At 48.0% G+C, this 17,158-nt stretch overlaps 2 protein-coding genes across 7 annotated transcripts in view; one reads left to right on the top strand and one right to left on the bottom strand.

The window, feature by feature from the left end:
- The window catches only part of Larp1 (La ribonucleoprotein 1, translational regulator), an 86,331-nt gene extending 75,548 nt beyond the window's left edge, over positions 1-10,783 (top strand). For 3 of the 6 annotated variants that reach the window (XM_021240772.2, XM_021240764.2, XM_021240760.2), the window contains exons 11-18: positions 325-717; positions 1,492-1,905; positions 2,341-2,447; positions 3,594-3,745; positions 5,997-6,141; positions 7,970-8,079; positions 8,262-8,389; positions 9,788-10,783. In XM_021240772.2, coding sequence (XP_021096431.2) covers positions 325-717; positions 1,492-1,905; positions 2,341-2,447; positions 3,594-3,745; positions 5,997-6,141; positions 7,970-8,079; positions 8,262-8,389; positions 9,788-9,997 — 1,659 coding nt within the window. In that variant the 3' untranslated portion in view covers positions 9,998-10,783. The remainder of the gene's footprint in view (positions 1-324; positions 718-1,491; positions 1,906-2,340; positions 2,448-3,593; positions 3,746-5,996; positions 6,142-7,969; positions 8,080-8,261; positions 8,390-9,787) is intronic. The other 3 variants (XM_004836523.4, XM_021240762.2, XM_021240770.2) reach the window with 2 other exon arrangements.
- Positions 10,784-14,197: 3,414 nt separating this feature from the next.
- Positions 14,198-17,158, bottom strand: part of Faxdc2 (fatty acid hydroxylase domain containing 2) — a 47,415-nt gene continuing 44,454 nt past the window's right edge. Inside the window, exon 11 of the mRNA XM_004836510.4 lies at positions 14,198-16,773. Coding sequence (XP_004836567.2) covers positions 16,617-16,773 — 157 coding nt within the window. The 3' untranslated portion in view covers positions 14,198-16,616. The remainder of the gene's footprint in view (positions 16,774-17,158) is intronic.

Below are 17,158 nucleotides of genomic sequence, written 5' to 3'. Positions count from 1 at the left end.
TAGTCAGATGAATGGATGAATAACCTGTTAAAATTCTGCCATGTGCCCACCCCCAGGCTAGCTACTGTGTAGGATATAAAGGTAAACAGTGGTTTGTGAATGACTTAGGTGAGTTGTGAGTGGAGGAACCTGGGTACGTGTGGGATATCCCTTTCTCCTTGACGCCGACTCTAGGGAGGACACCTGTGATCTGCTGGTGTTACCAGGGCCACAGCTGTGACAGTCTTATGCTGAGGAACCAGAGCCTCTGTCCCATGGGACATCTGCTGAGCCCGGCCCAGGACGCCCTGGTGATTCCTTCTCCTTGGTCTGTCCCTGTTTCAGAAGTCAGAGGAGTCCAGGTTTGCCCACCCGACCTCTCTGCCTCAGCACCTTCCTTCCCAGCATCTGATGTCTAAGGATCAGGAGGAGCAAGAGGAACTAGACTTCCTGTTTGATGAGGAAATGGAACAGATGGATGGGCGGAAGAACACCTTCACCGCCTGGTCTGATGAGGACTCTGACTATGAGATCGATGATCGGGATGTCAACAAGATCCTCATTGTCACCCAGACGCCACCTTACATGCGCCGGCACCCTGGAGGGGATCGCACGGGCAACCATACCTCCCGTGCCAAGATGAGTGCCGAGCTGGCCAAGGTCATTAACGATGGGCTCTTCTACTATGAGCAGGACCTGTGGACTGAGAAATTTGAACCTGAATATTCCCAGATCAAGGTGAGGCTCAGATGCAGCAGTGTGGGACCTAGGGTACCTGTAAGGTATGGAGAAGGTGGTGTGTCCTGGCACGTTCCTCCAGTCCAGAGCCTGGTGTCCTCCTGTATAGAGGAGGCGATGCTGGCACCTTGCCCAGGCCATTAAGAGCAAGAGATGTGTGAACACTGAACTGCCGTGGGCGGAGGGGTCTAACGTCTGCCTCCGAGTCCATATTTAGTGTCATAGAACACTTGGCAAGACACTTTTTTGTGGAAAACAGAATAAAGCTTAGACTGTGTTTTCTATCCTTGAGTAAATGAGGCGAGGCATGTATAAAGAGGTTTTTCTCAAGGTGTCTTAAAGAACTTTAAGTATAGAAAATGGAGGAAAGATAGGTGCAGTCCAAACATCTTCGTTGGTGTTCACAGAGTGAGTATGTTAGGTGGTGGGTGAGGCTTGGGGAGCGTGTGTAACAAGCAGAGGTGTGCTCGGTGGGGTTGCCTGGCCACTGGGCAACAAGGCCACAGCAGGAAGGGCTGTGGGGAGGTGCTGGGCAGCTCCAGTCAGCCTGACGTCAATGACTGCAGGGAGGGTGAGGCCGGTGCTGGCCTCTCTGGATTAGCATCTGCATGCCAAGGTAACTGGGGTTGAGGAGTGACTGTGGGTAGCTCAGAGCCTGGGGACCAGGATTCTGTGTATGTGCATGTGGCCGCTTCCTGCCAGGCTTGATTCCTGAGCAGGCCGGAGCAGCTTGCTGACTAATGTCTTTCACCGCCCATCTCACATCCTTTGCAGCAAGAAGTTGAGAACTTCAAGAAAGTCAACATGATCAGCCGGGAGCAGTTTGACACACTGACCCCAGAACCCCCTGTGGATCCCAACCAGGAAGTTCCTCCTGGGCCACCGAGGTTCCAGCAAGGTGAGGGGCAGACCCTGGAGACTTGGTGTGGGCAGGAGGGGCTGGAGGCCTGCTTCTCCTCGCTGACCCTCTCTGCCTGTGTAGTTCCCACTGATGCCCTGGCCCACAAGCTGTTTGGTGCTCCTGAGCCCTCCACCATCGCCCGTTCTCTCCCGACCACTGTCCCAGAATCGCCAAACTACCGCAATGCCAGAACCCCCCGCACACCCCGGACCCCACAGCTCAAAGACTCCAGCCAGACGTCACGGTTTTACCCAGTGGTGAAAGAAGGACGGACGCTAGATGCCAAGGTGAGGCTCTGCTGGCCTGGGTTGCAGTTCCACTTCTTAGGCTTCCAGTGCTTTGCTTCTCTCCCTTGCCTTGTATGAACCAGGGCTGTTCTGAGGGCCCCGTTCGATCTGTGTGCTCAGGCTGAAGGACTCAGGATTGAGTGACCATATCTGTGAAATACACCAGGCCTAGGAGTGGTAGCCTAAGAAGGACTGACCAGGTGGGAGTCCTCAGGCAAATTGCCTACTGTCAGGCTGCCATTTCCTTACCTGTGAAGTAGATGGACCAGTTGCTGGCTCACACCTGAGCATCTTGTGGGAGACTAGATAGGAAAATACTTTTGTCATACTCGAGGTACCGGCCACATAGGAGGGTGTCTCTTCCTGTAAGACACCTTGAAGCTCCTCAGAGTTGTAGGAGTACAGAGATAACAAGACCTGGACTGACCTTTACAGATGCCTCGAAAAAGGAAGACAAGGCACAGCTCAAACCCGCCCTTGGAGAGCCATGTGGGCTGGGTGATGGACTCCCGCGAGCACAGGCCCCGGACTGCATCCATTAGGTACTGCGGCACTGGGGGAGGAGAGCAAGCTACCTGTGGGATGGGGGTCCTGACCATGGATCCACCAGACTGGGACAATTGGTCTGAAGTATCTAAAGCCAAGCAGCCGATAGTATGGAAAGCTTAGCCCCGGGCCTGGGAAGGGGAAGTGTGCTAAAGTAATGTCACATCCACACGACATCTGGTATGCTTAGGCAGTATGTTTGAATTGATTCCCATATCTGGGTATCTGCTGCTTTCCTAAAGTAGAATGGCCAGGTCATTGAATAAAATTACAGGGGTTAAGCCAGGTACAGTCGCACATACCTGAGGCAGGAGAATCTCAGGTTCAAGTTCTATCACTGGGTAACTTAGACCCTGTTTCAAAATCAAATTTAAAAAGGTTTGGGGATATCGCTCAGCGGTAGAGTAACCCGGGGTCCAGTCCACAGTACTAGGGCGAGAAATACAAGAATGGGAGCTCTAAGTCAGTGGTAGACCGTGTGCTTAGCATGCCTGAGGCTGTGGGTTCAGTGCCCCTTAGCAAAATGAAAAGAAATAGAAAACCAACCTGTTATCCCAGCTATTCAGAAGGCTGAGGCAAGAGGGTTGCAAGTTCACAACCCAGCCTGGGCGACTTAACAAGACTAGGGATGTAGCTCAGTAGTGGGGTGGTGGTCTAGCATGCTCCAGGTTCTGGATTCCTTGGCCCCATCCCAGCTCTGTTGAGTCATCTTCTCAGCCTAGGGCCCAAATTCTTTTCTATGTGCTTTCAGTAAAATAACCCCTGTGTTTCTTACCTGTTGTAAGGCAATTTAGAAGCCACTAAAGGCTGAAAATAGCGTTTTGAGAGAAATATAGGTGGATTGATCCATGTGGCTGGCAAAGAATTAAGGTAAATAAGTGGTTGGGTGTTCAGATTGTGGGCATTTGGACAGATCTGTCATTTAATAGCTCCTTGACCCTGGAGGAGTCTCACAGCCTCAGTGACCTTTTCTTGAAACCTTTGAGGGATGATGCCAAAAAGTTCATCAGACTCTTGGATGTGACAGCCCAGCGCAATGTGTCAGGCTGATCTTAGCTCATAGAAGGTATCAAAGGGACCCCTCCTCACTTTATGTAGGCCTGCTGAGGAGAACTCAGTGACTGTCTTTCTCGTCTCTGTAGCTCTAGCCCTTCAGAAGGGACACCTGCTGTTGGCAGCTATGGCTGTACTCCTCAGTCCCTGCCCAAGTTCCAGCATCCTTCCCATGAGCTGCTCAAGGAGAATGGCTTCACACAACATGTCTACCACAAGTATCGGAGGCGCTGCCTTAACGGTAAGAAGTGAAGGAGGGAGCTGAGCCTCTGGGGCCATTACTTGGTCCCAGAGTGTAAGAGCTATAGAGCTACAGGGTAGGGAGCTGGTGACTTTTTCTGGCCTTAGAAGGAAAAGTGACATGACATTATAACAAGAAAGGCTAATGTTGGGTTCAAGGTTCAGGTTAGGTGCTTTTGAAGTACAGGAAGCTAAGCACTTGGAGTATTCCCATTCCTTGATCTTCCTCCATTGATACAGAAAATGACAATTACTTTTGTATCTCTGGCAAGATTCCCAACTGAGCCATTGCCCAGAGGGGCCCACTGTCCATCAGAAAGGAGTATGCAGGGATAGACTGTATTCTGTGGAGCACAGGTGGCCATGTGATGGCTTGTGGTCTGCTTTATGGCTCTGGAGCCAAGAACAGTTTTACATTTAAGGGATGGCAGAGGGAAAAGAGTTGGTGACAGGGACTGTGTTGCCTGCAAAGCCTGAAGTACTTTCTGACCTTTCAGAGCACAGAATTGGCTCACCCCTGCTCTAGAAGACAGTGTAAGCAGTAAACCTGGACAGATGCTCTTGCATATTTTATCACAGAATCAGATGCCTTTTAATTGTAGATATCTGGTAGATTGACTGAAAAGTACAAAACCTGGGTACTATATTCTTGGTTCATCTGCCTCTTGAGAGGGAGAGAGAGAAAGAGAGAGAGAGGATGAATATTAAGTAATAACTCTGTTGGGATATAATTCACATACCATACTTTTCACTTATTTAAAGTACATAATACATTGACTTTTAATATATTCACAGTGGTGCCTCCATCAGCAGAATTAATTATAGGACATTTTTATTACCTCAAAAAGGGATCCTGTACCGCTGCCTGTTGTTCATTTCTTATTCCTTGAACTTTACCCCAAAACACATTCCTCTCAGCACTACACAACTGCCAGTCTCCTTTGTGTCTCTATGGATTTGCCAGTTGTGGGCTTTTCACATGACGGGCGTGATAGTATATGGTGGTCCTTTGTGACTGACCCCTTGCCCTTAGTATATTTCCAGGGCTCATCCAAGTTGTGGCATATATCAGTACTTCATTTCTTTTTCGTGGCTAAATCATATTCCATTTTATGACTAATCACTTCCTGTTTATTCTTCACTTAGCTTGTGTTCAGAGTTTCTGCTTTATGTCTGTTATGAGGAGTGATGCTCTTATGCATTCTCGGGCACACTTTCTCTATGGACTTAGATTTTTGTTTATTTTGGGTGGAGGGTAGCATTGCTGGCTCATTTGGTAGCTGTGGTAACATGGTAACCTTTCAGGGAATTTTGAGACTGCTTTCTATATTGGTATCACCATATTACATTCTTAAAACAGCCTATGAGGATTCGATTTTTCCGTTTCCACCTAATCTTGTTATTGTCTTTTTTTTACACCCATGTTACAGGGTATAAAGTGCTGTTCCTTGTGGTTTTCATATGCATTTCCCTGGGCACTAATGACATTGACGGATTTTTTATATGATCATTGCCATTTATATGTCTTCTTGGAGAAAAGCCTATTCCCATTTTTTAAAGCTGGATTATTTATCCTGTTACTAAATCTGGGAGTTCTTTATGTACTCTAGATGTCTGTGATCTGCAAATGTTTTCTCCTACCCTGGGGGTCATCTTTTCACTGGGGATTACCCTAAGGCCTTTGCACTGAGCTACGTCCTCAGTCCTTTTATTTTGAGACAGGCTTGCTAAGTTGCCAGGCTGGACTTGAGCTTGTGATCCTCCTGCCTCAGCTTCCTAGAGTCATGAGATTACAGGCATGCGCCACTGTACCTGGCTTTTCTTTTTGCATTTTTAATGCTTGGGTGTTTGTTTGTTTGTATGATATCTTCTTGTCTGTCTCTACTAATTTTGTTGCTTGTACTCTTGGTGTTGTATGATTTCTTGATGTTATCATTTTGTACTTGTTAATTGAGGAAGTGAGCAGAATGCAGTTAGAGAATTCACAGATAATCTGTTCATGTTTTGCCTTGTTCTGCCTTCACTTGAAAGTGATACCAGTTGCGATGAAGAGCTAGGCGGATGGCCCAGTTCAGATGCTGATGCCCCCATTTGGGGTAGTAACCAGCAGCAGGGCTTGGCACAGAATGGTTAGTGCTCAGTGGATATCTGCTGGGTCCAAGAGAAAGGACGCCATTCTTAGGTCCCAGGATCCTTTGTTCCTGAGCAAAAGCGGCCCGACTCTCACACTGGCTTCCTTCCTTCCCCGTCAGAGCGGAAGCGCTTGGGCATTGGCCAGTCTCAGGAGATGAACACTCTGTTCCGCTTCTGGTCCTTCTTCCTCCGAGATCACTTCAACAAGAAGATGTATGAGGAGTTCAAGCAGCTGGCTTTGGAGGATGCCAAAGAAGGCTACAGGTGAGCAGGCTTGGGCCAGGGCTCTGGCTAGTGCTTGGGGTCTGGTGAGGGTCCCCATTGAGTCTCATTCCAGAACTGTGGTTGGAAATGCCTTGCGTGTGTATGTCTTATTTTCAAACGAATACTGGAATGAATTGACATGGTTCAAATTTCAAAGAGTTTAAAAGGTCATGTAGTAAGAAGTCTCCTTCTCAGCCATATCCCGCTGTGTCACTTCTTTCTTCAGACGCAACCAGTAGCGTTAAAATCCTAGCGGTCCTCTCTGTATAAGCAGGTAGTCGTCTGCTTCCTCTCCCACACCACTGCGATCCCTTTTTTGTTTGTACCAAAGATGGCCTTCTACATTATATATAGTATTTTTTTGTTTTTGTCCTTTACAGTTCTTAATACTTTATCTTAGAAATCATTCCATATTTGAACTGTAGCATGATCTTAGAGTATTTGGATATACTGCAATTTATTTAACCCATCTCCTATTACGGAAACGTAGATCATTTACAGTATTTTGCTATATACAAAACCCTTTTTTTAAAACTTACTTTCCTGCTGCCGTAAATGCGTTCCCTGTAAGTAATTTGAGTGTTTGAGAAAGGTAGGGAAGTATCCTTCAGTCCAGAAACAGCAAGGAGTAATGTGCCACCATCAGGGTTGTCCCGTGAGTGTCCTTTTGACTCTTATTTTTATTTATCATTTATCAGCATGAGCATTTTTCCATGTTGTTAAAATGCTGAACTTCTTTTCCTTCTTAACAGAAGCAGTTAGATGCTTCTTGTAGAAAGTTTAGAAAAACAGATAAGAAAGATCTCGTATTCAACTTCCAAAGATAACCAGTATGAGTATTTTTTATGTTTGTGCCCTCTGGGCTTGGCATTCATGCATAGATGTAAAGTTGATGTGTTTATAAAAACAGGGTTGTTCAGCATGATGCTTTGATACTTTTTTTTCCACTTGATAATATATACATTATAAACATTTTTAAGTATCTGTTGATATATATTTACAATATAATTTTTAACAACTTATATTCCATTTTGTGGATTTACCATGGTGTTCTTGGTACTGGCGATCGAACTCCAGGACCTTGCGCTTGTGAGGCAGGCACGGTGCCACTGAGCTAAATCCCCAGTCCCTACCATGGTTTTTCTTAAATGCTTCTCTTTTAGAATTTGTTCAGTAATGCTGCTGTGAATATTTTATACTTTGATAAAATCTAAATCCATAGTTTTTGGCCATTTCCTTGGCACAAATTTCCTAGAAGTGAAGTTTCTGACTCAAATAATTGGACAAACCTACTAATTGGCATGGTTGAATGGCTTTGCAGAGAGCTTGTACCAGAGGTTGACAGTTTTTCTCAATGAGCACAGATAAGCCAGGCATGGTGGGACATACTCCTAACACTTTGGGAGGCTGAGGAGGGCATCACAAGTTTGAGCCCCATCTGGACAAACTTGGCATGACCCTGTACCTAAGAAAAGCACAGATAGTAAATATTTTAGGATTAGTGGGCTGTAAGGTCTCTGTCCAGCTACCAGCTCTGCTCTTATTGCAGAAAGCAGCCAGGGACACTGTGCAAAGGGATAGTAGTGAAGAAATGGGGGTGGGGAGGGGTGAATGAAGTTTGCTGACTCCTGGTAAACTGAATATTTGATGCTGGACCCACTTAGACTAGCCTTAAATATTAGCCTTCAAGGATATTTGCCTTTTTTTCAATAGAAGAAGAGCTCATTCTTTTAAACTCTCATAGTTCCTCTGCTGTCATACATAGGTACATTTCCCCATTTTACAGATGAAGACACTGCCCTGACTTCTCTGATTTATCTTCCCACAGGTATGGTTTGGAGTGCCTTTTTCGATACTATAGTTATGGTCTGGAAAAGAAGTTCCGGCTGGACATATTCAAGGATTTCCAGGAGGAAACTGTGAAGGATTATGAAGCTGGTAAGAGAGTTGGCTCTCCTCCACATGCCCTGATCCTCTAGGCCTTCTTCCTGTCTCCTCAGTTCACCTAGGTCTTTCTCTGTTGTATCACACCACCCTCCCCTGTAGCCTCTTTATCTTCATTTCTCATTTCTCGTCTGTCTAGTTTCTCTGTACCTTTCTCTCCTCTTCTTTCCTTATAGGCCAGCTCTATGGGTTGGAGAAGTTCTGGGCCTTCTTGAAATATTCCAAAGCCAAAAATTTGGACATTGACCCCAAACTACAAGAATACCTCGGCAAATTCCGACGTCTAGAAGACTTCCGAGTAGATGTGAGTGAAAAAATCTCTTCTTTCAACTCCTGTTTGTGCTGCAAATTGTTCCAGGAATCAGGGTGTATAGGTCTTGTCCCAGCTCTGCCTAGACTAGCCCAGGGAACCCCCAAGTTTGGGTTTTCTATTCCGTTTCCCAATCTGTAAAATGAAGGTAAGGATAGACAGGGGATGCCAAGTGGAGAGTTGTGTGTTTGCTCCAGTCTCCTTATTGTGAATATTGCTAAGTCATCTTAAGGTTCTTTCCTTTACCTCTTACAACCCTCCTTGCTCCTGTGCCCAAGTTCACCACTAAGAGTCAAAAATAGGATCTCCATAAGTACTGTTTGTGTCAGGATTGGCCACCCATGATAAATGTGTTTGCCCTTTCTGAGAAAGATCAGTTTCCAATCTAGAAGTTTATAAGTTGATGTCCAGTGCTTCTCTGTTTTCTGGATCAGTGCCTCAGCAGTGACATCCAGTGGTGGGTCTCGGTTATTGCTAGTGTGCTATCAAGGGAAGAGGTTGGAGTTCTGTTCAGCAGATTTTGATTGGCTATCTCTGTGCAAGCGCTTCAGGGACTCCGGAGATGAGGGAAAGACTGGAAGAGTTTGTGATGGCAGGGGGTGTGGCTCAATAGTGAAGTGTGCACTAAAACTGCCGCTGAGTATTGACTATGTAATAGGCACTCTGTGTACACTGACCTCTGAACCTGTGGTGAGGTGGGCGGGGCTTACTGCTGTCTTCACAGGTGGGTAAACTAAGGCCCTTGACCACCCCAGGACATGGTGTCAGCACTGCTCAGCTCTCCCAGTGTAAAGAGAACCCTTAATGGCTCATAACTTTGGTACCCAAAAAAGGAAGAAGTGTTCTCAAGGTTACAGAACTTGGTAATGGTGGGGCCAGACTGGATCATGATCTGATTCTCATTACATTGGCCTGTTTAGGGGCCTGGAAGGGATTGAGGTGGTCCCCAGGAGCATTTGCCCTTCTGAGCTCAGACAGCATGCTTCGCGCCACATTTCACACATTGTTTCCTAGGTGGGAGATCCCTTCTCAGATGGGAGCAGAAATCTGTGTGGATAAAAGGCTGGTCTTCAGGAATAAGTGGACCTAAATTTTGTCTTTGCGACTTCCCACCTATGAGATCCTGGGCAAATCACATTTCTATGTCAGTTTCCTAATCTGTAAAATTGGTAATGACGTCCTCGTTCAAGGATGGTGTGGGACTCATGAGAGAATATGCATAAATTAGCACAGTGCTAGGTGTAGAGAAATGCTTACCAGCTGAGAATTTATGTTGAAGATCAGACCCCTTCATTATCTGCATTTGGAGGTAGAATGTCGTCTGTAGACAGCCTGGTAAGAAGTTTCGGATAGTGCCCTGTAGTCTACCTGTGACTCTCTCCTCTTTTGTAGCCCCCCATGGGTGAGGAGGGCAACCACAAACGACATCCAGTGGTAGCAGGTGGTGCCAGTGGTGAGGGCAGGAAGCGGTGCCCCTCCCAGTCTTCCAGCAGGCCTGCCGCCGTGGTCAGCCAGCCCACTACATCACCGACTGGCCAGCCCATCCAGGAAGATGCTAAATGGACAAGCCAGCGCTCAGACACACAAACTTTGGGAAAGTGAAAAGCCCTTAGCCCCTGGGGTTTGGGGGAAGGGGTGGGGTGGGTAAGGGTCCATGGGGGTGCCCGGTCCCAAGAGAGGGGACAGAGAAGGGCCAGGCCTGGAGTTGACAGGATGGGCCTCTGTGCTGAGCAGCAGTGTACACACCATTTGGGCTGTTAGAGGTACCCTGGGCAGGAGCTCCACATCCCCTTCCCTCCTCTCTCCGCGACTTTTCCATCCTGGCTTCTTCTACGGGGGGAGGGAAAGGGGGGAGATTTTTTATATATATATATATATATATATATATATACACACACACATACATACATATATATATATCAAGTTTTAAATTATTGATAGTTTGTCTGGATTACCAAAATCACTCTTCAGCCCTGCCCACGGCTAGTAGGCCGCAGCCCTGGTCCTCACCCACAGCCCCTTCCTCCTGCTCCCCCTGAAGCCAACTATGCAGCCCACCAGCAGGCCCTGGGCCCGGTGGAAGGCGGGCAGTGCCCTGGGCCCCGGGAGCAGCAGCCCCTTGACCACCTGGGCTTGGCCATCGCCGCCCCCCCCCATGCCCTTCTGCCACCTTCTGGGGGAAGGAAACCAAAGGATTCTCCCCACTCCCTCTTCCCACTTCCCTTGCTCCCCAGCCCAGAGAAACGCTGCTCAGACCAGAAAAGACTATTGAAAGATGATTTATTTTATTTTTCTCTGACCTTTCCATCCTTGGGAAAATTTTTTAAAAAGTTAAAAAAAAAAAAGACAAAATTGACCATTAAAAAAAAAACCAAAAAAAAAAAAAAATCAGAAAAGCCCTTCCTGATCATAGAAAGTGATGTCTTTCCCCTCTCCTTAGAATTTTTTTGTTTTGTTCTTGGAAATAATATTTTTTTAAAAGTTGCCTTATTGTGTGGTGGGAATGTGAAATAACACCCAAACGCCTGTTTCCTCGGGGAGCGGACCCGAAGAGCCCCACCTTCTCTGGATGTGCCTGGCGTGGGCTGGCTAGATCCTTCCTCTGGACCGAGTTGCATGTGCAGCGCCTCCTGCCTGGAGGCGAGAGAGTCGGGGCGACTCGCTTCTGAGCTGTGCCCAGATATCCCTGCTGCTGCATCGTTGGAAGCTGATGTCCATCCATGTCTGCGTCCTGCTGCCAGTGTCATGTCCTCACTCTGCTTGCTGTTGCCTCACGCCAGGCCCCATCCTGCTGTGATGCCCTTCATCCTGCTCTCAGAACCCCAAGGGCAAGTTTGCTTCAGACTGCTGGAAACCAGAGCTGGCCTGGATCTGGAACGCGCTTGTCCTCGGCCTGAGCATCTTCCGTGCTAGAGGGGACAGCTGAACAGCTGGCAGCTGAGGCCTGACTGCATTTCTCGTGATCTCCTGAAAGATCTCTGAGACCTCAAGGAGGCTTTGTCTCATAAAAGATGACAAATGTGTCACTGTCCTCCATTGGTCTGGTGGGCTCTCCCCATCTTGCATCCCCCTCTGCAAACCATCTCTACCTGCCCTCTAATTGACTCTGCCTGGGGACGAGGGATGAGGAGGAACTGGGGGCGGGGAGGAATCCTGCCGATGGGTGAAGCCCTGTGGCAGGAAGGTATATGTGGACATAGAGTATACCTGACTTCTCTTCTCCGGCCACTGACTGCCTGAGTTGGGCTGTGAATGACAGTGGAATGGCTGGAGTCTCCTGTCGTCAGAAGCTAGGGAGGGTGATGAAGGACTGACCCATACAGACTGGGACATGTGTTTGGTATGGGTGTGACTGCACATTCGCCTCCAGTGGGGAAGTTTGTGGTCTTGCTGCTCAGTTATTGCAGTGTCTTTGAGCCTCCTGTTGAGTGGCTTCCTCTGCTGGCCAAGAGGCCGGGAGTAGGAGGCAGTGTCCCAGGCTGACAGGGCTTGCCCCCGTCTCGGGTGCCTCATTGCTTTGGCCTTGCCCTCCCAGTGTTTAGTACGTGGGAAGCCTGTCTCTGTTCCTGTGACCCAGTCGTCTCAGACCAAGGAGGAGTGTCCGGTTTCTGCTGTGAAGGGGGCATTTGATGCCTTTCCCTGACGGGTCTGGTCGGTGCCTGCCTCACATGGTATCAGACCATGGACTCCTATACCCCCTTTTCCTGCCCTTCACTTCTTGCTTTGCTTCAAGTCACTCAGTCCCATACTGTATCTAGCACCTCAGTAACCTCAGCGTTTGGCCTCCGCTGGGCTTGGGGGCACAGGGAATCCATGGAGGTGGGGGAAAGGCTGTTCTCATCTAGTTTACTCCTAGGCCCGGGCTGCTCTCCTCTCCCTGCTCTTGGACAGCCCCGAAGGGGAAGCCCCTTCAGGGTAGGAAGGTGAGGGTTTCATCTCAACCTAGGCTGAGGAGGGAGGGGGGCTTTTTTCTTTTTATTTTTTTGTAACATGTTAGGAGTTAATGTTGCAAAGAGTAGTTTACATCCTCACTTTCTGAAGACACTTGAATTTAGGACCGATGTATCTGTGACAAGCATGCCAGGAGTGGCAGGGCCATCGGGGCTAGCCACTTCACACCCGCTATCCATCTTCCTGTGGGCAATCAGACCTGAGACACAAAGAAGCAGCCTGCCCGAACCCCTGTGCACCCTCCACCCTTCCCAGGCTGGGCGGCGCCAGCGCGACCCTTGGGCGTCACACACAAGGGCTGGCTCAGCTCTCATAAAGGGCGGGATCTTGCCTGTCCTCTGCTGCGCCTGGGAGCAGATGCACTACCAGTAGAGGAAGCCTCCCAACCCTGCCCCAGCCTGGACCCCTGGGGCTCAGAGGCGCTGAGCCTCCCTCAAAGTCGTTCAATGTTTCTGTTTCGTTCCACTGTAGCTTCCCCCTTTCCTGATGATTGATGTACAGAAGAGAAAGTAAGCTGCTCAGAAGGCCCTGAAGTGGAGAGGAGGGGCAAGAAGATGAGTAGTTAGGATGGGTGAGGTTTTGCCAAAAGCTTGGGTAGAGTGATCTGCGTTATCTGGCACCCTCTTGAATGGGAACCCCGAAGTATCTCTTGTGGGAAGGGGCCCTAGATTCTCCCGCACCCCACTCTTCCTCCTTCAGCTGTGTTGATGGCAGAGGCAGAGAAGACAGAACTTACAGCCCGTTTCTCACTGGAGAGGAAAACTCGTCGTCTGGCTTTGCGGAGAAGGCGCCACCTTACACTCGTAGTACATTATCTCTACCATGTGCTAGGATATCACACTTAAAAGGACAAAAAAATGTAAAATACTTGAATGAGCTTGTATTATAACATTAATATTATTGAGAGTATCTGCTTCCCAGGCTGAAGTGATTCATTCATTATTCTAGTCCTGCTTTAGTCCTTTGTAATTTGTGGTAATTATGCTTTTCTTTTTAATACAAAAAAATGTATAAAAATAAAAATATGAAAAGGCAAATACTGACTGGTCTTCCTTCTCTTTGGGGCCCTTCTGTTGGGTGAGATAGATGGACCCAGTTGGGGCCCCTAGAGCCAGAGGAAGCTCCTGCTCTGCTGGAGCAGATGAAATCTCAGTCGAGGTGCTGCCTGGAGCTGTGGGAAGTCTCCCTGAGGCAGGGGCTCCTTGGGGCTCCTACCACATCTGCCTCCACAGGAGTCTTAAGATCTTGAATTCATATTCACCTTTTCTGTCTTCTCTATTTGTTTTTTGGTAATGGGGATCGAACTCAGGACCTTGCACTTGTGAGGCAGGTGGCAGAACCACTGAGCTAAATCCCCGGCCCTACCTATTTTATCTTAAGCAGAACATAGGAACCATAGCCAGTGCCACAGAAGTGAGCGTTACAGTCCCAGCAGATGGAATTTCAGGCTTTTAGCCCACTTCCTGGCTCCCAGACTTTCCACATTGTAATAGCCAAGAAGACAAAAGTTGATGTGATTCCTTATGGAAGGAGGTACCGCCCCTCTCTGGACACTTCTCTGTGGGAATATGAAGGAGTAACAGCTAAGTAATGTGTGACCTTCATGAATCCAGGTCAGCCACTGAACCCTGAGACATGACACTAGGGAGGGGTGGAACAGGAGCCCCCCACTCACATATAATTACATTACACATGAGGCCTGGCCTTACTGGTTCATCTGACAGCTGTCGTCTCCCATACCTGGCACTTCCTAGGAGATGGTTTTCTAGTGAGTTCTACCACTGTCCAGGTGGGTAGGTCTTTCAGTGCCACCAATGGCCTCCATAGGCTAAAGAAAAGCATTCAGACGTGTTCAGGGCTTCTGCAGATTTATTGGTACTTTGGGGACAGGAAGATGAATTAATCCAACCTCACTGCCACACATTCCTGTTAGGGATGGTTATGCAAGAGGCTGCTGACTACTTGTACTGCCTTAGCTTTTAGTGTCGTGATCATGAGTCAGAACAAGTCCTGCAGTGGACAGAAAACTGAAGTACTATAAAGCCTTGGATTGTGAGTAACTTGTTCTGCAAGAGTTCCACAAGACTAGCGAACATTTCTAATAAATTTTAACCTGATAAATGAGCAATGACTTGGAATACAAGTAGGTGACGCCAAACACGTGATCACAGCTGAGCCAGGGATCCCCCTGCTACCCTTTCCTCTCTGTCTCCATTGCTTCGGGATTGTGGGTGATCATCTCCCAACAGCAAGAGGTTGTGGAGGTCTCATCTGCAGAGGAGGAGGAGGAATCCCTCGCTTCAAATGCGATTAGGGAGATGTGGAAAAACTACAGAATTTTGTAGAAAGGCACCAGCTGAATAAGGCTGAGATGAATCTGTTTAATGACTGCACCGTCACATTTCTGTGAAATCCTCAAAAGGAGGCAAAAGTGTGTCATTGGATAGGTTCCTTGTTACAGTTTCAGGAAAAGAAAAAGATTCCATTGAGCCAACAGATAGTAGTGATTGTTAGTGACGGTGAAAGTTGTCACACAGTAACTCTCCTCTCATCCCCCTCACACCAGCAACGAAGGGTTTCAGAGGTAAATGCAGGTTAATTTATTTTTCCTTATAGTTTGTCTTGTCTTTATTATTTTGTAGTATATTGCAGTATTACTTTATATGGATATTTGTGGGTTGTGAAATGAGTCATCTGAGTTTTTTCATTATTTCTTAGGGGGGAATTGCTTTGGTATGCAAGTGCTCTGGATTACAAACGTTTCCAGAAGGAATTATGCTTGCAAAAGGTTTTACTGTATGTACTAAAATAAATGGAGATTAGTTTATTCTGCTGGGAATTTGGGGCCATTCTGTTTGATGCAGAAACGATAGAGCTAAACTCCTCTATTAAGGACCGACCAACCAACCACCTGTGTGCCAGAAGGAACCCGAGAATTGAGTCTCTTGTCCCTGTAGGCCCCTTACAGCGCCTCAAAATCTAACGACCTTATAGAGGGGAAAAATGCATGGCTTTTTCTCCTTCCTCTTTACACACTCTCTTCTCATCCCCTACCCTTCTTAAATATACTGAAGATTGACTCTTTTTTCCAGATGCTTCTTTGAAGGAACAGGTGCTGGGTACCGGCCAACAGCAGTGAGAACTTGGAGCTTTGATGGACTTCAACCCAAGACTGTAAGCTATCCTAGGCCGGGACCTGAGTCCACCAAGGTCAGGTGGGTGGGCAGGGTGGTAGAAGGCCAGGGGACATGCTGCCCACGAAGTGTTGAGTGGCTCACCCCAGAAGGCTTCTGAGCTCCGGGTGCTGATGGGAAAGAAGTCCTTCCTGACAGTTCTGCCTAGAGCAGAGGTGGCAAGCCTACAGCATGTGTGCTGCAGTGGGCTGTTTGTATTATTGAAAGCTCTAGGTTTGCGCCATCGCTGGCCTAGAGGTTTGGCCCTATCAGATATTAAAGTTTTGGTGTGTGTTTAAGAAATAGAGCCTTAGGCTCTGTTGCCCAGGCTGGCCCCAAATAGGGCTCGAGCAATCCTCCTACTCAAGCCTCCTGAGTGCCTGGATTACAGGCTTGTGACAAAATATAAAAATACTTCATAAAGGGGGCCGGGGATTTAGCTCAGTGGTTCCACCGCCTGCCTCGCAAGCGAAAGGTACCAAGTTCGATCCCCGGTACCAAAAAAAAAAACAAAACTATTGGGCTGGGGATTTAGCTCAGTGGTTCCACTGCCTGTCTCACAAGCGGAGGGACCTGAGTTTGATCCCCAGTACCAAAAAAAAAGAACTGAGACCTTTAATTATTGGCCAAGGTGCCCTGGCTGTGGCCAGAGGAAGGGGTAAGCAAAGTTTTTGAGGACACAGAAGCAAAGTGGTACCTAGCTCCCCCACTCTGGCACCAGAAGCCACTTCCCCTGGAGTCCACGGAGCCTCCTGTGCCACTGCCATCTCTATCCTCTGCATCTTCCTTAGTCACAGGGAGTCGCCAGCAGAGGATGTGGGGGACTGGGCAGTACCTCGCTCAAAGCGGTTTCTCCTCCCTCTGGTGGACCTCCAACCTTGGGAGCTTTCTATATTCAAGCTCATTTCTGGTCCCAGCAGTAGTTTAGGAGAGCCCTGGCTCTATCCTTGGCCCTCCTTTTCTAGAAAGCTGGCCTGCTCTCTACCCTAATGTTGCCATCAAGAGTATATGGCTAAAGGGGGCAAATTGTTAGGTGCACTCATGAGGCCTCAGGCCACCTTAGAATCTTGGGACAGCCAGGATGTACAAGGGCCCTCTCACTCCATCTTCTTTGGGGAGTCGGGGATGCTCTCTGACAGTGGGGTGAAGCCCAGCAGGAGGACGTGTCTCTCATAGGCCTTGGTCTGCTTAAACACAGAATCAGTCCCGTGGAGGTGGTCCAGCACCCCCAGCACTCCATAGCACTGGTTGAACCTGGAAGAGAGACGAGAGCACTGTACTGCTGATGCGGGAGGCCCGTGGCTAGATCTCCATTTCATCTGGTCCTACCTCACTTATTCCTCATCCTCTTGCCCCACACCTGTCTCCTGACCACCTATACCAGAACGACCTGGGGAATTCTTACAAATGCACCTTCCTGGGGCCACTCCAGACCTTCGAAGTCTGGAGTCTTCTTCCTTTGGGAAGCTCTCTATGTGATTTGAGAAGAACCCTGGCAACATTAGGTTTGTGCAGTATGGTTCAAGGACTCTTTGCATGCAGGTTTCTAGGTTCTGCTGTGGTGGATACTTTGATCCAGTGTATTTGGAGTGTTAACCAAGAGCCCACATCTTAAATAAGCATTCCAGGTGACTGGTAT

Source organism: Heterocephalus glaber, unplaced genomic scaffold (genome assembly GCF_053883595.1).
Source record: "Heterocephalus glaber isolate CG9 unplaced genomic scaffold, H.glaber_assembly_v1.0 deba00001606, whole genome shotgun sequence".
Lineage (NCBI taxonomy): Eukaryota > Metazoa > Chordata > Mammalia > Rodentia > Bathyergidae > Heterocephalus > Heterocephalus glaber.
Note: the sequence above shows the minus strand (reverse complement) of the source record. Positions and strands in the feature narration are given on the sequence as shown.